The 26270-nt window shown below is 53.1% G+C and overlaps 1 protein-coding gene across 1 annotated transcript in view; it reads right to left on the reverse strand.

The window, feature by feature from the left end:
- ARK2C (arkadia (RNF111) C-terminal like ring finger ubiquitin ligase 2C) overlaps window positions 1–25116 on the reverse strand; it is a 112498-nt gene extending 87382 nt beyond the window's left edge. The window contains exon 1 of the mRNA XM_020870975.2: window positions 24277–25116. Coding sequence (XP_020726634.2) covers window positions 24277–25108 — 832 coding nt within the window. The 5' untranslated portion in view covers window positions 25109–25116. The remainder of the gene's footprint in view (window positions 1–24276) is intronic.
- Window positions 25117–26270: the final 1154 nt, after the last annotated feature.

The raw sequence follows: 26270 nt of genomic DNA on the forward strand, positions 1-26270 counted from the left end.
TGACCCTATGGACTATAGCCTGCCAGGCTCCTCTGTCCATGGGATTCTCCAGGCAAGAACACTGGAGTGGATTGCCATGCCCTCCTCCAAGGGCTCTTTCTGACCCTGGGATTGAATCTGTATCTCTTCTGTCTCCTGTTTCAGCAGGTGGGTTCCACTAGCGTCACCGGGGAACTCCCTTCCACAACACATGTGTGTGTATTACTCGCTCAGTTGTGTCCGACTCTTCATGACCCCATGGACTATAGCCCACCAGACTCCTCTGTCCATGGGATTCTCCAGGCAAGAATATTGGACTGGGTTGCCATTTCCACAACACATACTTATTGTTTTAAGACACTGAGTTTGGGGGGTGGGGGGGTTGTTATGCATCAGTAGATAACTGATACACAGCCTGTGCTAAGTCACTCAGTTGTGTCAGACTCTTTGTAACCCCATGGTCTGTAGCCCACCAGGCACCTCTGTCCATGGGATTCTCCAGGGAAGAACACTGGAGTGTATTCCAGTATGGCAATCTGCCATACCCTCCTCCAGGGGATCTTCCTGACCCAGGGGTCAAACCTGTATCTCTTATGTCTCCCACATTGGCAGGCAGGTTCTTTACCCCCAGTGCTACCTGTTAAGCCATGTGTACAATTTCTAGGAAGTGCCCTAATTTAAGAAAACATCCTCATCCCTTGCTCCTTTGTATTTGGTGGAATGCAGACGCAGGCCGGAGCTGTAGCAGCTCTGTTGGGCCATGAGTGACTTTGGGAATGGAAGTCAAGAATGGCAGAGCGATTGGGAAGAGCCTGGGTCCTTGACACTGTGAGGCACCACACCAGCCCTGAATTCCTCCTGCCAGGCTTCTACAGAAGTGAGAGAAGTGACTGTATTTGCTAAACCACATGGAATGCTAATACAATGGTCTCTCCCTTGGAGTCCATCCGGTCTCTCTGGCCTCAGTTCTCACATCCCCTTCACTCTCTTGGTTCCAACTACATCAGACTGCTCTCTTTCTAGGGCAAGCCCTGAGCTCTCCTGTCCAAAAGGCTAGTCCCCCTGCAGAGAATTCTTCTCCCCGCCTCTGCCTCGCTAACTCCTCTTCATAGGAGAGTCCTCAGGAGGACTCTACTGCCCCTTCAGCCAGCTGAAATCCTAGTCATGCCTTCTCAGCACTGCCTGCACCTCCCCACACCTTGTAGTGCTCCTCATTTTGTGAACTCCTTACACGTGATCCACCCCCTCCACAAGAACTGGGCAGCCTGCCTGGTCCACCTTGCACTGCCTGGCCTGGCGTAGGGCTGATTACAAAGCAGGAGTGCACACGGTCGGGCTGAAATAAATTGCATAATTCTAGCTTCCTGACAGCTATTCACATGCAAGGTTATTAAGTGGGTACTAACACCTCAAACTACAAAGAGGGCAACTGAGGCCCAGGAAGGAGAGGTGCCTCTCCCAAGCACCAGGTTTGCTCAGCGGCCACGGTAAGATCCTGAGCAGTTCTCCTGAGCAGTAGTATACGTGAAGGGCAGGGGAAACTGGGTGTCTACAGGGACAAAATCTGAGGGTGTGACTGTCCGGATGCTTTCATCTCATTGTGGTTTTTCTTTAAGTCAAAGAAGATCTCTTGGGACTTTCCTGGGAGTCCAATGGATAAGACTCTGTGCTCTTAGTACAGGGGACCTGGGTTTGACCCCTGATGAGGGAAATAGATCCCACATGCCACAACTAAGGCCTGAAAAGTGAAAGTCACTCAGTCGTGTCTGACTCTTTGTGACCCCATGGAATTCTCTAGGCCAGAATACTGGAGTGGGTAGCCTTTCCCTTCTCCAGGGGATCTTCCCACCCCAGGGATCGAACCCAGGTCTCCCGCATTGCAGGCAGATTCTTTACCAGCTGAGCCACAAGGGAAGCCCAGAGAATACTGGAGTGGGTAGCCTGTCCCTTCTCCAGCAGATCTTCCTGACCCAGGAATCAAACCGGGGTCTCCTGCATTGCAGGCAGTTTCGTTTACCAACTGAGCTATCTGGTGCAGCCTAAGTAAATTTTTAAAAAAAGAATATCTTTTGCGAGCATGCTCTGAGCAGACCCTCTCTAGATGCTGGGAATAAGTGATGACAAGGTGGGGGTGATCCCACCCACAGGTTTCTCCCTTCATAAGTGAGAAAAAAAGGTTGGTTAGAAAAAGAAGTTGGTTGGTGTGGGCATAAGCATAGGAGGAAGGGACAGTCTTGGGTGTTTGGAGCATGTCATCAGGGCCAGAGGCTGTGGGCTTTGGGGACATGTGTTAGCTCGTCCCAGGAGCCCCAGTGACAGTCACTCCTCCTGCAGTCGCCACACCTGAAAGCCAGAGCCAGGAGGGAAGGAGATCGCAGAGGAAGTCTGAGAACACCCAGGGCCCCCATCGCTTCCTGCAGCGGAGGAGCAAATGGGTTCCCTTAGGATGCGCTGCAGGCTTCACACCTGGTGGCCTCATTCCTGGACTCACAGTTCTAGAAGGCAGCTCTGAGCAGGTCCTGGGAGCCTCTTTCCTATGGCTGTGTACGCGCTGTGCATTCCTGCCTCTCTCGTCTTTTACTCATTCACTTGCTCATTCTCTGTCCTCCTCCCCGAGTACCTGGCTCCTTGCAAACCCTGGAGATATCCCCTGAATCCTTGTAGTTCTCACAGCTGTCCTGCTCCTGGGCCTATGGGTCTCATCCTTGTTGTGGGTGGAGTTGTGTCCTTGCAAAAAGATACGTTGAAATCTCAGCCCCTGAGATTTATTTGGAAATACAGTCTTTGCTAATGTGACCCAGTTAAGACAAGGTCAGCCTGGATTAGCGTGGGTCCTAATCCAATGACTGATACCCTTGTAAAAAGACCGTGTAGGGATGGAGAGACACATGGGGAGAACACCATGAGATAACAGAGGTGAAGATTGGGGTGATGGGTCTAAAAGGCCAGGATCGCCAGCAACCACCAGAGACTGGAAAGGAAAGATCCTCCTCCAGAGCCTTCAGAGAAAGCATGGTCCTTCATTTCAGACTCCCAGCCTCCAGAACTGAGAAGCAATAAGTCTCTATTGTTTCAAGCCCACCATTTACTTGTCACGGCCGCCTCAGGAAACCCACACAATCCTTATCGTGGGTGAGGTCCTGTCTCCCTACCTGGATGGAGAGTCTCCCGAAACGGGAGGGGTCTTGCTCCTTTCTGTATACCAGACATCAAGTGAAAAGTGAGTGGAAAGGGTCCCCTGTCCCTGCCACCACCAGCCCCAAGCCTGAGACTCTGGACAGGAGATGAGGAAGCCTCATTCCGTCCACTACCACCTGCTCCTGCCCAGCCCACCAAAATGAGGTTGTCCCTGCTATTTTGGCCTCAACACACCATTCTGATCATGCCTGGCCTTTGTCACATTTCACGATCATATATGTATTTGTGGGTCATTTGTTTACTTCCAGTCACCTGCACTAGACCATAAACTCCACGAAGGTAGGGGCATAGGGTGCAACGTCTGTGTGTGCCAAGTCTCCTGCAGCACCTGCTACTAAATCAGGGGTATGCAACACAGTCACTGCCTCTGGGGAGGGGTCTGGGGGCGAAGGCAAGGAGTGGGAGCAGGAGTTCATTCATGAGTCTGCTACACTGCTTCCACTTTCCCTACATACACATCTTTCCTCTTTAATGACGAAACGACTTGCTTGTATTTAAATTTTAAATACAAGCTTGTATTTAAATTTTAGTATTAAATACTAGCTTGTATTTAAAATTCACAAATCTGTATTTTCATAGATGCAGATTCCTACTTCATAAAGGTAGCTCTGCCTTGGAGGCTGGGCATACAGATCTTTGCAAGCTCCCCAGATAACCCTGGTGACAGATATGAGGACTACTCAAAGCCAGTTGTCCCACCTGATGCTACTGTTGCAGCTCAAAGGCACAGTGTTGCCTTTCCGACCAGGGCTCCATCTGGCTCTGACGGAATCCTCCAACCTTTGGGGTCTCGAGGGTGAAAGCTCTGACACCTGCACCATGACCAGGTGTGACTAAGGCCGGGAACAGAGGCAGGGAGTCAGGGGGCGGAGAGAGGAGAGAAGAGCAGATGGCAGTGCCAACGAGAAGGGGCTGGGGTGGTGGGGTCCTGAAGTGGGCGCTGAGGCCCTGGTGCCCGCTCAACCCTCAGCTGACGTGTCTCAGACTCAATTCTCGGGTGTCCTCGGTGGAATCTGAAAATACACACATGTGCATGCACGTGCACACACCCACATACACAGCTTGCACACGCATTGACATACACATGCACCCCCCCACACACACACATACACCTTGTCCTCAGAGATGGTTCCCAGAATATGAACAGACCCACTGTGTTCCCACCTCCTCCCACCCCTGACCAAGGAGCCCGGAAGTTCCCAGGCAAAGAAATGAGACAATGGGAGGAGGGCAAAGGAGAGGAAAGTCTTTGAATCTCTTTTGTCATTAATTAGCATACGGTTCTGCGTGAGCCAGTCCCCTCCCTGGACCTCAGTTTCCTCGTGTTTAAGGGCCATAGGAAGGCGTGAACTGAGAGAGGTTTGGGCCGGTGCCACCCCCACCAGTCAGCACCCCGCAGTGAGGGCAGGGGAGCCCCAAGGCTCAGAGGACCACTGGGCCCAGGGCTGTGACGAGACACAGGCGGCCAGGGTAGCGCAGTGGTCACAGCTCAGACTCAAGGGTTCCCTGCCGGGTCTGACTCTTGGCTCCACCACTACCAGCTGTGTCGCCTTTCGTGACCTCTTTGCATTTCAGCGGGCTTCCCAGGTAGTCGGGTGGAAAAGAACCCGCCTGTCGATGCAGGAGCCACGGGAGATGCGGGTTCAATCCCTGGGTCAGGAAGATCCCCTGGAGGAGGATTTGGTGACCCACTCCAGTATTCCTGCCAGGATAATCCCATGGACAGAGGAGCCTGGTAGGCTGCAATCCATGGGGTCATAAGAGGTGAACACAATTTAGTGAGTGAGCACACCTACTGTGCCTCAGCTTCCCCCTCTGTAAAATGGGGATGACAGCCTCTATCTCCCCGGTGCGAAGACAGTGCTACTAGGGTGCCTAGTACAGAGTGGTACCAGAAATGTGGGCACCCTGCCCTGATCAGGAGACAGGAAGCAGCCAGTGCGCCCCTCCCCCACAACAAGATTCACCCCCTTACATCCTCTGGGCTTCCTCTCTCACTGCCCTGAAGTTCTGGGTTCTGCTAAGTGTGACAGTGACAACAGTGCTCTCTCTGATTGTGGAAGTAAAGTGACATCCCTGCCGCTCCCCCAACCCTATCCCAGCATCACTGGCCCCCGACCCCGTGATATTTTGCAGCCTACCCCCATCACCTCCTGCATGCTATCTGTTTACCTGCTTATTCATTTGCTGTCTGCCATCATCCCCCCAACCCGATGGTAAGCTCCCTAAATCCAGGGGAGGGGTCCTGACTTGCCCACTGTTGCGTCCTCAGTGCCTAGAACAAATCTGGAGCAGGACGGGCCATTCAGTTAACATCTGTGGGATGAGGGAGTGAATAAACAAATGAATGAAAAGAAGGAAGATAAAGCAATATTTTTTCAGCTTCCCCACAGACATTGGGGTCCTCTGCCTGGGTCTGAATCCCGGGTCAACGGTTCCTGGCACAGAAGAGGGGCTTAATAAATATTAAAGTAATAGATAAAGCAGAGAATGAGGGAGAAACGGTAGAGATTTGGGCCTGCATTGAGCCAAACTCATCCTGATCTCGAGCCAAGAGCCGTGGAAAACCCTGCCAAGGACCAGACCCATGGCCTTGGCTCAGCGGGCCCCCATAACCTGGCCATGCCTCCACCCACAGAGGTCCTTCTGTGGCATCGTCGTTATGTCATTACCACCCTTGGCAGTCCATGAGGTGGGACTGTACTGGGCATTTAGGTACAGAGGTCCTGCAGGTACTATGGGCCATGGATCACGTGTACAAGCTGGGTTAGGGAAAGTCTTGAGAAGGCAACTGAGGACATGGCGTAGGGGCCGGGGGAGAGACGGAGGGAAGCCAGCAAGCACTGAATGCAGGGGGCAGAGGCCCTGGGAAGGGACCCCCCGGGGTCCTGGTAGACTGTGGCTGCTGGAGGAGTGGGCGGAGGAGGGGCCAGCATTCCAGATGGGTCACCTGTGTGTCTACAAGACTGGTGGTTCTCAGAGAGGTACGGGAAGGGGCTTCGACAGCTGGTTTGGGGAAAAGGGGAAAGTTAAGGAGGTTAGTATTTGTCCTAGAATATTAACTCTAGAGCACATCCGTCCTTTCCCAAGCTTTTTAGACAGCAAGTTTCCCTGAAGTGTTCACCAGCCCCTGAGGAGGGAAGCACAAAGCGATGCTCTTCCTCCTAGGACCGACAAGGAGCCCAAAGCCCCAGGAGAGGTTAACAAAGCTCACAGTGGTCCCAGGACTCCTGTCTCCAGATTCTCTGCCTCTAGTCCTCCATGGAGTGCTTATTCTCCTGGGTCCTTGGGTGTGAGGGGTCATGCAATGTTAAAAACAAGACAAGAGGTGGGGGATGTTTACAATGAGAAAGAAACCAACATCCTATGAATCGCAAACTTGACACTATTTGCCTTTGAGAGTTCTACAGACTTATTTGAGACCCTCAAAGCTTTGTGAATGAGATGCATTAAAAAAAACTGTTAAATTTCATCAGTTCTAGGAAGCCATCAATTGGATGGTGCACTGTCACTTTATGAACCACCACCAATTTCTAAAAGACAGTGTAACTGGGACACACAGACATCTAGAAGATGTATCCCAATTTCAGAGATGGGAAACATGCAGGTATATGCGCCTTAAAGCTTAGTGACTGAGTGTGTTTCATGAAACCCTGTAGTATCGAGTGAACGCCCTGGAAATACTGTAACCAGATACAGACTCTCATAAAGATTTTTCTTGTTTAGTCTCTAAGATAAAAGAAGACCCTGTATTGTCAATAGTGCTGTTGGAGTAGGATACTTACACACCCTGATCAGTCCTTTTCATCCTGCGCTTTGTGCATGAGAACCTCAGCTTTTCAGCCTGAGTGAAGGCAACCTCGCATCTGAGTTGTTTCCCTAATAGCTCAGTTGGTAAAGAATCCACCTGCAATGCAGGAGACTTGGGTTCAGTCCCGGGGTTGGGAAGATCCCCTGGAGAAGGGAAAGGCTACCCACTCCAGTATTCTGGCCTGGAGAATTCCGTGGACCTCTAGTCCATGGGGTCGCAGAGTCGGACACAACTGAGCGACCTTCACTTTCATGTATACCCACATTCTCACAGTCCCGTCCCTGCTCCAGGCACTGCACCGGTGCTGCCCATGGTCTCTCGCTGAGTCTCCCCAACAACCAGTAGCGGGTCATGATTATATACCCATTTCTCAGATGAGAAAACGAAGCTCCGAGAGGTTACATACCTTGCCCCAGGACACACAGCTTTTGTGGAGGGTCTGTATAACATACCCGGGCTGAGCACTCCCAGTTATGACCTCCTCCTTAGCTCACACATTCTACTGTGTTCTTTGGACAAGATGGAAGATGCACGCTAGTCACCAGGACAATGAGAAGAATTTGTAAGTAAATGAATGAGCACCTTCTGTCAACACAGGTGAGTGGTCAGACACCAACTTGGACAGGTGGCTTCTCACTTCTTGCCTTGGGACCTTGCCCCTTGCCTATTAGGCAAAGCCCCTGCAGGCATGTTAACCCACCCACCATGACACTAAACTGAGAGGTGTAAACATAGACAGTCTCTTTTATTTCCATAGGCAAGGAGTTTTCTGGTGAGACCATAAGTTTCACTCACAAGACAGTTTTTAAATAGGATCAATGTAAGGCTTCAACTGTGGGTACTAAGGACCAATTAGGGCAGAGACGATGGGTTGTCTCCCAATACCCGTTCCCTCTTTCTACGGTGAAGTGAAAGTGTCAGTCACTCAGTAATGTCCGACTCATTGTGATGCCGTGGACTATAGCCCGCCTGCCAGGCTCCTCTGTCCATGGAATTCTCCAGGCAAGAATACTGAAGTGGGTTGCCATTTCCTCCTCCAGAGGATTTTCCCAACCCAGGGACAGAACCTGGGTCTCCTGCACTGCAGGCAGATTGTAATAGAACCCTCAAATTTAGCTAGGCACTTGGCCTTCCAGAATAAAAACCTCATTTCCCAGCCTCCTTTGCGGCAACACATGGTCATGTGACAAAGTTCTGGACAATGGGATAGGAGTGGAGGTGCCAGGTAGCAATACATCATGCTCTTCCTGTCCTTTCTCTTCTTCCTTCATCCCGGTGCTTAGAAAGTGGACATGATATGAACTATCCTGGATATGCTGAAAAGGGCCAGACCCCAGGGAGGGAGGAGCAAGAAGAGATACCCGAGTCCCTGCCACCCACACCTGCCTGCCATGCCTGCCCAGGACCACGAACTCCAGGTTGACCTGAGATAGTTGGTACTCACTTTGTTTGGAGTCTCTGCACCAGAACCAGACTAAACCCTACCCAATAAACCAATTTCACCACGCGAAGACATAAGCATCTCCAAGCAAGTGTCATCAGATTCGAGAGTTCAGGTCTGCATGAATTAAGTTCAATAATAAGGCGATCTGATGTAAACTCAGACTACAGTAACGAAAGTGTAGATTTTCAATGATGAGAGGGGGCATCTCATGGAATTCACACTGGCGTCCTTCTCATTTTATGGAATTTGACCAGCTGGAGTTCATCCAAGTCAGCGTCTGATTGGAAGCAATGACTGGTGGAACCAGGGATGTTTGGCCTGAAGGATTCTTAAAAGTACCCAGCAGAGCCCTGCGAAGGCTGCCAAGAGGACAGTCAGCAGTGGGGAAGGAAAGGCCAGGGCCTGGGAGGCAGAGGACAGAGCCTGGCATCCTGGAACAGACCCAGGGAAGGCAAGGGTCCTGGTCGCTGCCCACGGGCCACTGATCCCCATCAGTGCACGTCGGGGGCTATGTGTGAGTCAGGCCCTCCTGCCCAACCATCTCCCCCAGAGACCTGCAGTGACAGAGTGCGCCAGGCCACAAGTGGAGAAAGATCTGCTGCATTGGGCTCCAGGGGCACCCAGGGAAATGTAGCCCTCATCAGAGGAAGATTTCTCAGGAGCACAGGGGCCCCTTTAACACCTTGAGTTCTCTGGGACCCTGTCCCCACCCCCCCCACACACACACTTCATAAAGTCACTGTGTTCTGAAGGATGCGAAGTCTAGCATGTGCAGCTGTACAGCCGGGCCCCTGCCCCTTGGCGGGGGGAGAACTTTGCTCGGGTCATAGAAGGGACCTGATGTCCCAGCTGCACTGAAACCCCAGCCTCAGTTCTAGGCCGTGAAATTTTAAACCACCTCCTACGACACCTCGGTCTTCTTATCTCTCAACTGGGTTTAATGAAAGGTAACCCAAAGATCAATGCAAGAAGACAGAGAGACAGTGCCTGTAGGTTCCCAACACAACATTCACAAGTTGACACTTCTCCCTTGCCTGCAGGAGGGGATCACAGCTGAGGGGTGACCGTGCTAGGAGGGGCCCATGGGAGGAAGGAGGTGGCTTTTGCCCATTTACTGCTCTTCTCAGGACCCAACCTCTCAGCTTGTCACTCGGGGTCTACTTTTGGCCAGCCCTTCTCCTGCGCCTTTCTCTCCAGATGCCCAGGGGAGGGGAGCCGTGCCCGGAGCAGGGGGAACCTCAGGGGCCGGTCATCCTGTCCACAGGCCAAGGCCCAGAGAGGTGGGACTGTGCCTGACAGGCCTCTTGTGAGATAACTCCAGACTTGGGAAAGCCACGAGCCCCACCCCTGAGAGGTGGTGAGTCTGTAGGGCTGGGAAAACCTGTATTGTAATGAACTTCTAGATGATCCTCACTTGCTGTAGACCCTAGAGTCTGAAGCTCTCTGGCCAGGTGAAGCCCCAGGTCTCTCTCCCAGCACAGACAGTGTGCATCCTGCCGGGCTCCATGGATCTGCAGACACGCCCACCTGCCCACATCCCTCCCTGGCACATGGCCGGCCCGGCAACTCCCAGGCTTCTGGTCTAGGCACTGCTGGTCTCTTCCATGATTTATGGCTGTGACTCCCACACACACTCCAGGAACAAGAGAACCCGGTGCACCATTCACAAATTAAATTCAGCCCTCCTCTCCTCCCAGGTAATGGGCCCATCTGATGATAGAAGAGCTTATAAACAGCTATCGTCAAATTAATCTCGATGTCAGAGAAATAATAGCAGCTGTAAATAAGACTGAGTGTGCCTGGCTCACCAGCTTGCTAGGGCACTTTATAAAGCAGGGCAGCACCATTAATACCACATGGTCTAATTCCCCCGCCATCTGCACGTCGAGGCTGAGCTCCGGTTGGAGTCTCCCAGGGGTCAGAACCACCACCCAGGGTGGCGGGTGGAAACCCCAGCAGAGAGGGGTTTGCTGGCAATCTCCTGGACCCACAGCTTCTTCCATCCTTGCCCAAACTGCCCTCATAAGCACCGCCGGGGTTCTCAGGGCTGGGGGGCTGCCAGCCACGGTCAGTCCTCCCCATACCCCTCACGGGGCCTCCTCCCACCTGGGTACCCTTCCCTGTCTCACCTCCTACAGACAGGGACCTCGGCCTTCCACCCCAGCCGGAGGCCCACCTCCTCCACAAAGCCCCCGAGGCCACACGGCATAAAAAAGGAGCCGCGCCTGTGTTTGTAGCATCCATCAGCGGGCACTATGGCGGAGACCACGACGAGTCAGCGGTCCCTCCCTCCGAGCCCACACAGCCTCTGCCCCTCTTGGGCCGCAGCGAGGGCGACGGAAACAGCAGCCCTGAGGACGGTGAGAACTGGGGGCCACAGGCTCTAGTGGGGCACGTGGCCATGGTCAGGCCTGGTGGCGTTACCCTGGCTAAAGTCTCGTGGGAATATTAATTGTGTGAATTCAGTGATGGTGTCCAACTCATAGGGCTCAAGAGACCTGTCGATGGAAAGAAAGGGAAGCAGACACTGAAGCTGGGTCTCCAGAGACAGCATGCATGGGTATCACGTGCTGTTGCGTGTACTCACGGGTGTGAGCAGCAAGTGGCTGTGTGTGCCTGTTGTCACCTGTGTGTGTGACTGTGTAACGTGCTGTGTGTACAGATATTTACACGTGTTGATGAGTGGACGTGGTGACGTCACGTGGGTGTGTGGCTGTGTGAGATTGTGCAAATGTGCATGATCTGGGGACTGTGTACAGACAGGCGTGTGTTGGGCTGAGCATCCAGGGGCACAACTATGTGCACGTCAAGTACTAGACGGGTCGTGTACAGCGTGTCTAATGTAGCTGTGGGCTCACAGGCGGCTAGAGAGAAAGCCCACCCCAAGAAATCTGGCATACATCTGTGCTGTGCTGAGTCGCTTCGGTCGTGTGTGACTCTTTGTGACCCCATGGACTGTAGTCTATCATGCTCCTCTGTTCATGGGATTCTCCAGGCAAAAGTACTGGAGTGGGTTGCCATACCCTCCTCCAGGGGATCTTCCCGACCCAGGAGTCAAACCCACATCTCCTGTGGCTCCTTCATCGTAGGCGGATTCTTTACTGCTAGGCCACCAGAGAAGCCAAGGAACCTGGGCAAGGTCATAAACATACGAAGGGGGAGGAAGTCCTGAGCAGACTGGGGCTTCAGCACAGCCTTCAGCTCATCCCGGACACACTGGAGCTGCACATGGGAGATGTGCCCTTCGTTCCTGACAAAGGCCAGTCAGCCACTGGCAAAGCTGATCAACAGGCAACATTGCGGGGACAACAATTAGGAGTGACAAGGGCCCAGCTGCCCCATAGGACATTCGCCTCTTCTCCCGTCCCCTCTGCAGTCCTCTGCTCCCCAGCCCGCCCTGTGCCCTGCAGCCCCTCTGCCTGCAACACTCTGCCCCCACCTCTGCTCCAGTTCAACCCCATGCATCCTCTAAGACCTGCCCAGCATGAGCTCCCCGTGAAAGAGCACTCGGCCCATACCTCAAACCATACTTTCTTGTTTGTTCACGTCTGTTTCCCACAGGACTACCTTTCTTCAGGGCAGTTAAAGTGCTTGGGAGAATACCTGGCACAGAGCAAGTGCTACGTGAGCATTTGCTGATGTTCGTGTTATTGTTATTATCCCCATGTCTCCAGTACCTGGCAGAGTGCCTGGTCCAACTCAGACACACATCTGTTAGGTCAGCTTAACAAATCCATGATCAGATCTGAGCCTCGTTATAACCAGTTGCTAGAATTGTTCCCATTTTACAGATGAGAACACTGAGACTTGGAGGTGGTTTTTTTTTTTTTCCCCCTACCCTTCCTTTACCAAATTCAAAATGCCTCCTAGGAGCAGTCAGGGGATCCTGTACACGGCAACAACCTAGCAGGCAGCCATGTATAAGTATAGCCCCATGCTCTGCGCCAGGTGTCACAGTGGATGTAGTCCATCCACCACCTCACCTGTCACTCAGCCTGGCAGGTAAGAATGAGAACCCAATCCTGCAGGGAGCAGAACCAATACTCCAGAGGGTTACCCACTTCAGAGGAGGTCACAAGCCCTCAGCTCCCCGCAGGCAGCCTCCCCCTCAGCATGGCCCTCCCAGAAATGACATGTTGACCCGTGGGAGCACTCAGGCAGTCCAGCTGGGCAGAGGGGTGGGAGGGGACAGAGGATTACCGGGGAAATGGCTGGGACTGGGGAATAGCAGGGAAGACAGGGACGGGCGTGGGTAGGATGACAATGAAATGAGAGGGCCCGATGCTCCAGAAAAGAAAAAGAAAAATCAGGCAAGGTGATAGCCCCCGGACTCTGAACATTCACCTCTTGGATCAGCTCTGGGCCTCTGTGGGAGGGGCAGGGTGCAGGCTGACCTGAGAGGTTCCCAGGCAGCAAGCCACAGATCACTCCCTGCTCTGGGATCCAGCTCCAGTTCCACCTCTTCCAAGAGGGCCTCCTGACTTTGCCAGGCCCCCGTGACTTCCTGTCCCAGGCACCAACGCTGGCCAGCGGCCTCCAGGCTGGGTCACACTTTCCGGCCCGCATCACCATCAACCTGGCCCTCAGTGTAGCCTAATCTGTGCGTTCTCTGCCCAATTCCAGGGGTCCTCGGGGGTCTCCGCAGTCAGGCTGCAGGCCAGATACTGTCTATGCCTCAGCTGCCCACAGCCCGGCATAGATCTCAGTAACTGCTTATCCGAGAAAGCTGAGACATACCCTTCCCTGCCTGTTCCCCGTGCACTTCTTTTGGGCCCCTTAGATTGTTCCAGGCCCAAACAGGGATGTGTGAGGGAGGAACTGAGAATGAACATCTTTTTCTGAAAGATGTCTTGTACTTTACATGCATCATAACTTTCTTTCATCCTCACCTCCCCACGACAATGGTATTGATAACAATTATCTCCAGTTTTTTCTAAGGAAGAGACTGGGGCTCAAAGAGGTCCAAAGTCACCTGCAGTACGTGGCCATATGGATTTAGTGAGTACCCGGGAGACGGGTGCTTCCTGCTGAGACAGGGACAGGGGCAGGTCTCTGACCTCACCTACTCCCTCCTCTTATGCTTCTGGTTCCTCTTTCCTCCATCCTTCTCCTGGGGGTGGCGTGGGCTGGTGAGGGCCATTGAGGGTGGGATGGGGATGGGCTGGGGAAAGGCCATCCCAGGTTGCTCTCTGGGCTCCTGGACCACCTTCGCCATCACACTCCCCGCTCACCTGCTCAGGTGAGGGCTGATGGCTGTAGCTCCCTTTATCCACCCCCAACCCACCCCCGTGACGTCTCTTCCCACCCCTCCCTCAGCCCCATTCCTCCTGGTGGGGAGAAGGCTGGATTCCTCAGGTCCCAGAGGGCCCAGGCTCCCTCTCGGGGGGCGGTGGGGGGCCTTACTCCCTACCCTCCCCAATCTTGGCTCTGGCTCTGCTTCCCCAACAACCCTGCCCTGGGAGCCTCAGTTTCCCCCAGCCAGAAACAGGAAGATGAGAGCTGCCCCCCACCACCCAGGCCCAGGTTCCCTGCAGACCAGCCAACTGGACCCCTCCTCCTGCTGGACTCCCCCTGTGCTCCAAAGGAGGTGAGTCCACCAAAGGTGAAACCAAGGCTGGGCCGACCCACCTGGTGTCCAGGAGGGGCTCTGGCCACCTCTGGCTGCACTGGGGCCAAGGCTGTCCAGCTGCCTCTCTGGGGTCCCTCCCTGAGTACCAACTTGGGCACCCGCGCTGCTGGGCCAGAGGTGACCAGCAGTTCAGGGGGCCTTGCAGGAGGGGAACCGGCCAGTGGACCCAGGTCTTCCCATCCCCGCCTCACCTGCCCCAGAGTTGAATTTCTCCGCGCAGCTCGGCAGGGCCAGGCTGGTGGAGGAAGAGGCCCACCCAGGCCAGCTCCCACTCCAGAGAACAGCGTGGAGATGGAGGGCCCCACTGGAAGAGCCACCCCCTGGCTTAAAGAAGGCCAGAGTCAGCAGCCCTGGGCCAGGGGACACGTTCACCCCGTTAGCACCCAGAGTTTGGGAGCAGAACTCAATGTTCTAGCAGGGGGTGGTCTTGGGAACAGGCGGCATAGAGGGGCCCACGAGCTACTGGGGGAGGGGGGGTGCCCTGGAGGCACTGGCCGCTGGGGGAGAGGGGCTGGAGCCCAGCAAGCGCGCAGCGGGGGCAGGCGAAGCCCCGGGAGGGCCTCCGCCCCCTTGCCTCCCACACGGCAGCCCCCAGAGAAACAGCAGCGGCTGTTCCAAAGCTCCCCGCCCTTCCTCGAGACAGGTGTCGGCTGAATTCTCACTTCCTCCCAGCCTCAGAGAGCGCCTCCACCCGCTCTCCACCCCGCGGGCCGGCGCTGAGTCAGCAGCGCCTCTTCCTCGCCTCCACTCGGGGAGACCAGCCCCCACCTCCGGGGGGAGCGGCCGGGCCCTTCTGCCGAGGTCGCCTGCGGGACGGCTGACCCTGCTCCCCTGCGGTGGCACACCGCAGGAAAGCAGGGCCCAGGGAAGCTCTGGCTGAGGAGCCAGACGGCAGCGGCGGCAGCCCCAGGAGGCAGGAGGGACCCGAGGCTCCGGACCCCGGCGGGGCCTGAGCTCGCTGCCTGCGGAGTCCCTGCTGCGGCCGGCGGAAGGGCGGAGCCTCTCTACTGAGCGCCGAGGCGCGGCTGCGGCCCAGCGAACCGGCCAAGAGACAATGGAAGTGTAAGTGACTCTCATCCAGAGGAAATCACCATTTTTTTACAGCAGGAAGGGGCAATTAGGCCAATTATCTCCTCTGGCAAGTTGGAAGTGCAGACCCAGAGCAGTCAGGCTTGCCAGCCATGTCACAAGGGTGGTTATTGGCAGGGCAGCCTCGAAGCAACGCTGCGCCCACCAGCCTCAATAATGGGCCATCACTGTTGACTGTTGCCTCTGGCTGGCTTCTCGAACACCACTTCACGTAAGTCACACTTCATGTGACAAGTCCTGTAAGGTAGACCCATCGTTCCCATTTGACGGATGGGTAAACTGAGGCCTGTTGGAGGAAGCTGACTGGCTCAAGATCACAGTGGACGTTGGTGGCAGAACAGAGACCAGAAGCCAGATCTCAGAGGAATTTATCTAAAGCTTCCTTCCCTATACCCTCTTTCCTGCCCTCCCTTCCCACCCCTTTGGGCCCATGGATGGAAGGGACGGATGGTGAGCAGAGACGCCTGGGAGCTGTCAGAGTCCACCATCCCCCACCCTCCCCATGGCCAAACAAGAGCCCAAGGGAGGCCACAGACCACACCAGCAGGAGTGGCCTCCCACCCAGAGCCGTTGAATGCCTCAAAAGCCACGAGTCTGAACACAGAGCCACCATTTGAGTGGAACTTGGTGAAGCCAAAGTGATGCTTGTGAAAACAACTTAGCAAGACATGAAAAGGCTTTCAATAGGTTAAATCTGAAAAATCTGAGAATGCAAAAATGTATATTACTGTGTTTAGAGAGCTACAGAAAATATATGCGTATGAACAAACTAGTGGAAAACCTTTCACTAAAGTGATCACAGACAGGTGGACTCCTAAGAGATTTTTTCCCTTTGGTCTATTTTCTAAACTTTACAAAATGTGAGTGTATTACTTGATGATATAACATAGATAGAAGGCATCATGGTGACCTAAGAAAACCTGGGAGAGGTGCTCATGACTTGGGAGCCGAAGTCCTCAATCGGGGGACACCTAGTTATCTTGGTGGCAACCTGAGCACAGGGGTCCCCCGGTTAAGCTGGTGAGGCCTCCTCTGAACCAGAGTCTGCAGGCTAAAGGACTCACCACCCAGTTCCACCCCCTACTCGTTCCCTACCCTGGGGTCTTTCTGGTCCGCCATGCACCCTCCCTGTCTCTCAGACTCCCCTTCCAGAAGGTGGGGGCTCAAGGTTGGGGACTTGACCTGCCTCACAGCTTGGCTGGCCGCAAGCTAGACTGAGGCCTCTCCCAACGCAGATAAACTGATATCCCCGGACGGGGAGGAAAAGCAAGGATTCCTTTCCAGTGTTTTCTTGGTTTCAAGAGGTTCCTAACAGTGTGCAGGCCCTGGGAAGCTCTGCAGGGAGCCACAGCCACCGGCCAGTCACCCCGCATCCACTTCTGGCTCAGTCATTCCCTAACTCAACATGGGCAGGGGGCAACTTTCCCCACCCTTGGCCTCGGTTGTCTCCTCTGGTCCCCAGTTACCTCCTCCCAGACTGTGTTGAGAAGGAAATGCGGTAACAGAAGAGAAGAGCTTTTTTTTGAATTTGGGAAAATCCGCTCTTGGCAGACAGTGCCAAGCCTGAGGTTGGAGCCCACACCTCACCTCTCATACCCCATCCTTGTCCCCAGCTGCCACCGCCCACCCACTCCGCCTCTGCGACGCTGCCCTCCTCCTTACATGGGTAGGCCCCACCTTTTTGCAAACCCGTGGAGGCAATGATCTTGCCACCTGCTGGCCTTGGGTCCCTCTTCTCAAGAAAGGTGAAGTTTGATAGAAGTCGTTCAAACTGAGATACCAGAGCACAGCTCCCTGAGAGAGTGAATGTTGGTAGAGAGGCTGCTGAGTTACCCGCATGACTAAGGATGCACGTGCCCAGTCAAATAAGGCAGGGAGGGAGAGTTCTTTGAGGGTGTGTCCCATAAATATGACTACATTTATCACCTAGTACTCCATCCAGGACTAGAGGTCTCAAATCCCAGGACACTGCCACAGTGCCCTTCCTTCTGCCCCCTTCAGCATCTCAAATTCTATTTATCTACAAGTTGAACTAACCTCTCCCTGAAATTGACTGCTCCGCCCATCATCCCTGCTTGCCTTCACCCTCTCATATTCTCCCAGGCACCTCCAGACCTCTCCACCCCTCTGCCCCTCCACATCAACTCAGCTCTGCTCATTTCCTCTTATGGGAAGCCCCCCCGCCCCCCTTAAGCCCTCCTCCTCATCCTCCAGACCTCTGGTGTGTGGACTTCCAACACCCCTGGATGCCCGCCGTGGACTCCTCCCCAGCTAAGCCCTCTGGGCTCATCCCTCTACTGGAGCTTCCAAAGCCCTAAGAAACGGATTCTTCCAGACTTTTCTCCCATTTTCTCCCAATCTTACGCTGCTTAACCCCTGGAGTAATGCTGTCCCAAGAACCATTCAAAGACAGGACAATGGTCCCAGTGCCTCCCATTGCTGTGCAAGGCAACAGACCCGCACCCACACCCCGACCACACACAGCCCCTCCTCGTAAGTGCCTTCTGTTCTTGCCCAGTCAGCAGAGCCACCTGGCCTTGACCGAAGTCTCCCTCCATTCCTGTCCCTGCCAGGAGTCTTTCTCCCCTCCTTCCTGTATACATACCAACCTTTGAGGCACAACTCAACCCCCTTTCCTCAGCACATCTTCCCTGATTTATCTGATCGCTTGGCCAGTACATTCCGACAGCTGTGCAGGATGGGGGTGGCCACCTAGCATGCCGAGGGACCTGCTCTGTGCCAGGTGTCATTGAAAAGTCTCCACATACCCTATCAAGTAGATATAGTGATGGTGATTGTTTAGAGGACACTCAGCAGTGGCCTAAGTTCACCCTTCCTGGTGAAGACTGGGATAGGACTCAACTCCTGGACTGCTCCAAGCTCTTCCCCTCTCACCAATCAGGACGCTCTGCCATCTGTTTGGGTGCCGAGGCACCGAATACCTTAGACAGTGTCTGATTTGCTAGGCATCCATCTCCCAGCCTCAGCATAAGCCTCAGGAGGGCAGGTATCCAGGTCCTACATGGCTTTCATATCCCCCTTCACTTGGCCCCAAGTAGGAATTCAGTGAACACTCATTAACTAAATGAACAAACAAGTGAGTCAGTGAATGAATGACTTAATGAATGAATACATGAAAATACAGGCATTGCAAGTGGTTCAGCTGTGGGGTTATGAATGTTTGCTCTTAGTTCTTAAATCAGCCAGAAAATTTGAGCCTAAGGTAAGCCTTTCCCTCCACTTCTCTTAGAAATATATTGGCTCATCTGTGGCCAAACCATAGCATCCTAATAAAAGCAAATTCAGATTCATATTATATTAAGCCAGGACTTGTTAAAGAACTATTTAGATTCATAGAGGAACTAAGGCACAAGTGTACAAGTGTCTTATACATTTGAGCGACTGTGGTCAGGAAGGACTGAGACACCCAAAGTTATACCCTGAGCTGGAGTCAAGGGCCGATGTCTCCTGGCCAGGAGTTTGCCACTGCACTTGGATCCAGCTTGGAGCTGTTGCTTCCCGAGGTCAGAAAAGCATTAAGTTTTCCAATGGATACTGCAGGCTGTGTCTTTAAAGGCAGGAAGGACATGGCAGGTAGGGCAGGAGGTGACCAAGGAAGAGAGGTGAAAGGTGGCCCAGTGTCTGTTATCTGCATATTGGGGCATGGAGACTCTTGGTGGTCTTTTCCCCTCGCCTTGAGTGATTAATAGTATTTGCTGATTTATGAGAAACTATTATTTAAGTAAGCCCCTCAATCAGGTGAGCCTTATCTGATGCTGGTTTCAGGAGAGTTCTCTTATTCAAAAGGAAAAGTGGTAAATGAGAACCATGTTCCATCTTATTACAAAGTCCAGCGTAGGATCTACAGAGTAGATGACTTTTCCAAAATCTTAAGAGTTAAAATTGATTAAAACAGGTATGCGTCTGTTGGCTGAGAGAGTAGATACAAAGTACAATGGCTTTGTAATGACCGGACCATCCAGTTAGAGGAAAAGCCTCCTTCAGATGAGTAAGTTTACTCTGACAGTCTAGACAAAAATATGGTATGCATTGATAAATTGCTAAAACATGACTTCCCAGTAACCTACTAACTTTCTATGTCATTACTAGGTTACTAAGCCATTCTCAAAGCATATTGACCAGATAATTCCAGCATATATAATATTCGTTTAAAGAAATAAAATCTGAGAGTTGGTTAATAGCCACTGCTTTCCAGGGTGATCACCTGAGTTGGGATCATTTTACTTCTTGTTGAGGTTGGTTGGAGGATGGTTTATTTTGCTTTCTCAAACTGGGAACAAAATTGAAAGTTTCAATAAAACCAAACTAAAAGGAGGAGGGGAGGGAGAAAGGAGGGAGAGAAACGAAATCCCCACGACCTGCCTATCTCGTCTCACACAAGCTGCAGCAGGAGCCTCTGCTGGGAACTTGCCTGTGTGTCCATGTGTCACAGTAAATCAGCTCAGCTTTCCCACCCGGGCTGGGGAGAGCACGAGAACAAAGGGCCAGAGCAGAAAGGGCAGCCATGGGGGAGAGGAGAGCCGCATCAAGCCACAAAGGAGGCAAGGAAGCGCTGTGGTCAGGCCGGGGTGCGCCTGCCTGGGAGGGAAGGCTGGCAGGGGGCAGAGGCGAGCTGGGAGGCAGCCCACAGGGGCGAGCAGGAGGCTCCTTGGCCCAAGGAAGAGCAGCTTCAAGATGATGACCCTCGGAAGGAACCGTGAATTTCTTTAATCAACTAATTTCCTCGGTGACTAAAATGCCTCATTTAGCAAGGCTTATTCTGAGCTGAAATTGAATAGGTGTAATTGACAAATGTTTGAATTTGGGTTCCACTCTGGGGGAAAAAAAAAAAAACCTCTCCAGTAGCTCCTCAAATATAATTATGGAACAAAGATATATTTTAAGGGCTCTTCTTCAGTTTGGAGGTAGATTCGGACTTCCCTCCTGATCCCCGCCCCCCACACTCGGACAATGACAGAGATCTGGCTTTCTTTCTCAAGAGAGGCACTCCGGCCGGCCACAGATGAGGCAGCTGTCAGGAAACTGGGCTGTAATCAGCGTTCACTGGCTCACAGCCTGCAGAGGGCACAGACCCTCTTATTCCTGCAGTAACAGGTCAGGCTGCTGGCCCTGGGATGAATGTGGGAGTGGTCTGAGTTGGTTTCTGTTTCAAACATCTTCCTTATGTAGGATCTCCATGCAAAACTTACATCGCAGGTCCCAACAATTTAAATATGCACCTGAGAGAGGATACTTTCAAATTCCAGATCATGGCTTCAACTGCATGTAACATGTCACCCCCAGCATGACTTAGAAGGACAGTAAATCAATGAAACAGGAAAAAGAAAAAAAAAAGACAACTGAAAATGGGTTTTTCAGGCGAGTCTGAAATGCTGCAAGATTGCTAGTTAAGAACAGTATCCCTTTTCTCAACCTAAGGGTTATAGCCCATCTCTTCATCAACATCATAAACCGGGTGCCCATGAAACTTGGAAACTGAGATGAAAAGTGGAGGCTATCGGGTGGGTATATAGGTGGCCAAAGATAGGAGTTCTTTCTATGTAATAGAGCTATTTTGGTGTGTCAGGACAACTGACCCATCCCCCACCACATTACCCAGATATCTGCTGTAGAAAGATATGGACTAGATGAGATTAAACTCACCATATCTGTATCACAAAAAAAAAAAAAAAGGAAAGAAAAAAAAAACCAGAAGGCATTCACTCAAATCTTACAATGGGAGGTGGGAGTGGTGGGTGGGTGGGTGAGGGTGGGGATAGAAAAGCAAGGGGGGAAATCTAAACAGCAGGATACGACAATAAATGGGAAAACAGCAAGAGAAAAAGCACACTAGGTTAATATAGGAAACTAGTTCTTTATTGAGAGATTGTATATTAGTATTAGTGGATTCTGTGTGTAACAATGTCGTCATGCACACGATACAAAAAAAAAGAAAAAAAAAAAAAGGCTGGGCCCACCATGCTTCGGAAGGGCAACAGAACAAAAGCAGCGTACAATGAGCAGATGGCCCGGGCTACACGAGCACAGTACGTTTCAGCAGGGTAACATCTCTAACCGAGCGCTGTACATTGTCAACTGGGGGATGTAAAAAAATACAGACCATGCTTTAGTTTTAGTACAAGAAAAGGTGAAAAAGATACACAACCAAAAGGATATTTGATACAGAAAAAATTACCCACAAAATAAGAACAGGAAGTAATTCAGCACAGCAGAACACGCGATCCCTGTTTAATGGAAAACCATTTTGCTGGGGATTCTTTTTCTTTTCGTTTTTTTTCTCTTCTCTTTCTTTTCAGATTGCCAAATGGCAATCTGGGGAGGCCCCTTGGGACTTTACTTTGGAAGGGCCCTCAAAGTAGGGGCCTTATTCTTTCTTTATTGCTGCTGTTTTGTTTCAGTTTTCGAGCAGGTCTGGCCAGCGAAGCAGCAAAAGGGAGCCGGCTGTTAAAGGGGCAGCTCTGAGGGCCAGGGCGGATGGCCAAAGATGCTCTTGACATTGTAAAATTCAACAATTAAGACACCGTGGCCAGGGCTCCCCCTTAAGCCAAAGACCTTGCTGCACCAAATTTTCAGAGTAGCAGCAACTATCATTTTATCAAAATTGTTCATATATATATATACTCATTATTTTTTGCCTCTGACTAGACGTAATCTCTTCACTTATGCCGGGGTGCTACCAGGGAGCTAGCTGAAGCCACCCAGATAAGTGGCAAATGGGGTGCTACAGCCTCCAAGCCAAGGCAAAAGGAATCCACTTAACAGGGATTTACAGTGCAATGTACTCGGCTAAACAAGATGAGATACAAAAATGGTTATTTCTCTACATCTATTCTGAAATGGCCTACATCCTATACTACTACAATGGAAACTAAAAAGAACAGATTTAAGCTGGCAAGCTATCTAATAGTTTTACAAGAAGATTGTGGTTTAGGACCTTGTTGGGTTAAGCATTAGTATCCTCTATCGGAAGGTCATGAATTCTTATCACATTGTGCTAAATTTTACTCACAGCCCGACTAACCCTCAGCCCTTGAATTTCCTATGGGCGTGTTTGCCATGAAAGTAAACTTTGACTGGCTGGCAGAATTTGTTTTCTTAGGTGTTTTTTGTTTTTTGAGGGGGTGTATTAAAAATAAAATTTAAAGGCAGCTGAGCAATTTGAATTTCAAAACATGGAATCAGCATCCTGCAATGGTATTTAGAGATCGGTGGTATTAATGAGGATGATAATGATTTAATCAGGATAATTATACTTTCAGGCTCAACATCCATCTTAATCATTTTTGAATTTCTGCCTAGTGTAATGTTCCACACCCGTTTTAAACGGAAATGCCAAGTAATGAGATATAATTGTGTATGGGGGGAGGGGTTGGCATTTCAAGGGAGATCTCACCCAGCCCCCCCATTCCTATTCTTAACACATCCCCTCCACCCCTGCCCCCCACTGCTAGGCTGGCCTGAGACAGGGGATACTGCCGCTTAAATAGCAATGCCTTCCTCAGATGGAGACAGGAGATGGTTAAGAGGGGTGTCACAATACAGCTAAATGCGGAGGCAGAAGGGTCACAGCGCACACAGCAGCGAGTTGACCATTCACTGAGCTACACAATGAAGAAAAAAAAAAAGATTTGATAAATGCAGAATGTCATCATTCTATCATCACACAAAAAAACTGCGGTTTAAACAGGCCTAAGGGGGTCAACCTTGCCTTTTAGGTTCTGGGGAGAGGCCGGGGCTGGGGACAGCTGGGCTGGAAGAAAGAGGGCTGGGCTTTCATTCTCTGGCCCAATCGGGCCCCTGGGGCGCACGAAAGCGCTGGCCCGCGACCCCACCCCCCACTCTGACTTGGGGGAGCAGCCCTGGTCGCAAAGGGAAGACATCATTCCGAGCGTGAGGGGGGTGGGGGCGGGGGAGGACTTCAGCCAGGAGGGATTGAAGCAGACGTGGAGTGGGAGAGGATAGCAGAAACAGTTCCAAGAAGAGCAATGTGAGTCCAGAGGCAGAATGCAAAAAGAAAAATAATAATAATAATGAATCTAAATGCATCTCGGGTTTGCTTTGGGAGGTGGGAGTTTTTTATTAAAAGAAAATGGAAGAAATGTGAAGCGGGGAGAAGAGGGGGAAATCAAGCTATTGTTGTTAGAATGTAAGGGAAAGGGGATGTGGGGAAGGGGACCGTGCAAACACACCCCATATATCACAGTTAAAAACAAAGCCGGCGCCGGCCTGCTGCTTTGTCAACGCCTGCCGGGGGCAAAGGCCTGGCCTGGGGGCAGCGTCCCACCGCATCCGCGCACACACAGCGCAACACCCGAGGGCCGGCACCCGTCTCCGGCCGGCCGGGTCCAGGGGTGCACAGCAGTGCACGCCTGACTCTCCGAGGCGCGCACACACTTGCATACAGTCACATACACGCGTGCACGCACACACACACACACAAGCATCCTGAACCCATAAATACAACTGTCATACAAAGACCATGGGGTGGGGGGTGGATAGCAGAAGGGCGATACACCAAAAAGGGTTAAAGGGGGAGGAGAAGATGGGACGGGAAATCGTGCAAGTGCCTACGAGAAGGTGGGGGCTGGGGCATGGGACAGGGCAGATGCCAGATGCCAGCTAGGCAGCCATCGGTATCAGGGACTAAATAATGGAGAAACACGAACACAAATGACATGAAACACACATACATCTCAAAAAAAAAAAATCACAGAAAGCCAAGTAGGCTTACACACACAAACACAGGCGCGCGCGCACACAGTCATGTATCTCTCTCCGTCCTTCGATCACACAGGGCTAGGTATTGGGGGAAGGGGCTATGACTGGGGGAACCGCGTCCGCCGCAAAGAATAAAAAAATGGGGCCGGGGAGGGAGGGGACTCGAATTCGCCAAACCCTAACTTCACTGCAAAAGCTCCCACGAGGGCGGCCACCTCCACACTCGGGGTCCCCCCAGAAGGTAGAGGGGAGAAGCCACCGCTCGCCCCGCGTCCTCCCGGGTGTGCCCTGAGCCCCCCCACCCCCGCCGCCCTCGGCGCCAGCCCCCGCCCCGGTGCCCGCGGCGATCCACGCTCGGAAGAGGACCCCGAAAGCAAAAAGCGATACCTCTGTTTCGCACAGAGCCAAACACTGGAAGCACGAGATAGCCGACGTGGACCAGGACCATCCTGGCTCCTCGCGCGGCGGCGGCGGCGGCTGCGCGCGGGCCCTTTGTGGCGCGGCTCCGGGGCGCGGGCGCGGGCGGCGGCGGGGCTGCGGGAGCCGCCGGGGCGGGAGGCGGGGCGCGGGGCGCGGGCGGCGGCGGGGCGGCGGCTGGCGGAGAGACAGATGGCCCATGGAAAGGCTCCCTTCCCGGCCCCTCTCGACATTCAAAGGCGCTGGGGCCGCAGCTGCCGCCACACAAAGGCGCGCCCAGCCAATGGGAACGGAGCGCAGCGCGGCGCGGCCTCGCCGAAACCGCGGGGGACAGCGGGGACCGCGGGCGCGCGGGGGGTGGGGGGGCGGGGGTGCAGGGAGGGAGGGGTGATGCCTGAGAAGCAGCGGGCGGCCAATCGCCGCAGCCCGCGGCCGGGCGCGGGAAGGGGGTCAGCCCCGCGGGGCTCCTGCAGCCTCGCGTGGGTCCCTGGTCGCCCGCGGGCCGGAATGCGCGCTCGTGGAGCGCCCTGCACCCAGACACGCGCGGCGTGCACACGGAACGTGCACACACCGAGAGCGACGTGCACCCAGACATGTGAAGGTGCCTTCGTGCGTGCGGAGAGACAGGCTCTAGCGTTTCCAGTGCACACGACCCGGAGGTCCTTGCACAACGCTCCCGGGTCACTCGGGGACGTGTGCATGGAGGCTGGCGCACGTGCAGAGCCCGACTGCGGGCACAAGTGGAGCTGGAAAGCGAGCAAGCGCCGCAACGGGACCCAGGCACTGTCACACGGGCATGCATTCACCGGAAAGCCTTGTTAACCGAACACGTGCCAAGAACGCGTTCCCAAAGACACACAGAGAGGACACACAATGCAGATATGCACACTTCCAGGCTCTCTGCCTGTCGCACCGCTTCGCTGCTTCTGCAGCGCACAAAGCTGGCAATATGTATTTGCAGAATGGAAAACCCTGTTCTAGACTGAGGTGTGTGCACACGTTCCATACAGAGACACGTTCACCCCAGAAAACCATTCGACCACCATTCTCTGCACTCTGACAGAGGCGCAACCAGCCGTGTGCACAGACACGCCCACTTCCACTGCTGACAGGCACATATGTGATATCAGGGTTAGGAGGCTCCTCAGAGTCACACGAGGCCACCCAGCCGCAGGGTCCCATGGGTCCTGTGGCTGGTCTGCCAGGTACAAGCAAGGCAGAAGCAAAGAGCCTTCACCCAGCAGGCCAGTTGTCAGGTGGACTGCTGCGACCTGGTTCCTACACTCAGCCCACCTGCCATGGCATCTCCCAGCAGAGCCCTCAGACCAGGCTCACAGTCCAAAGTCCAAGGCAAGACCAGAGTCAGCTTGGCATCCACAAGGCAGAGGACATTTCCTCCATCTCACCTTGTCTTCAGTGCCTGTTTTATTTCATGAGTCTGGGAAAATTAGATGGGAAAATTGCAGTAAGTGGAACCAGAAAAAAAAAATCTACTCAACCAAAGCTGCTTCCATTTTCGAGATAAGGAAAAGCAGGTCCATTTACTGAATACACTTCGTGTTGTGCCAGGGCCGAAGGAGGTGATCCAAATCCTATGGAGGCCCCAACCCTGCAGCCCAGAGGGGCTTCAGAAAGGGAAGAGATGGGGGTCAGCACGGGGTGCTGGGGAAGGGACACCTAAGAGGAGCGCAGAGTGGGTGGGAGGTGGGGAGAGCAGATGGGGTTGACTCCAGAAAAGTGACTTCTAAGAGCAACTTGAAGAAAGAACGGGAGAAGTGAGGTCAGGCGAAGAAGACAGCAAAGGGAACACTGCAGGGCTTTGCCAAGACACCCACCGTTTTCCTGGTGGCCACAGCTGGACGTGATCCCAGTGCATGCATATTCCTCAGACCTCTCCCCACCCTGAACACCTGCGCTGCCCTCAGAGGACTCGGGGATGAAGCAGTCAGAGGAGCACACCAACA

Source organism: Odocoileus virginianus, chromosome 22 (assembly GCF_023699985.2).
Source record: "Odocoileus virginianus isolate 20LAN1187 ecotype Illinois chromosome 22, Ovbor_1.2, whole genome shotgun sequence".
NCBI classification, from domain to species: Eukaryota; Metazoa; Chordata; class Mammalia; order Artiodactyla; family Cervidae; genus Odocoileus; species Odocoileus virginianus.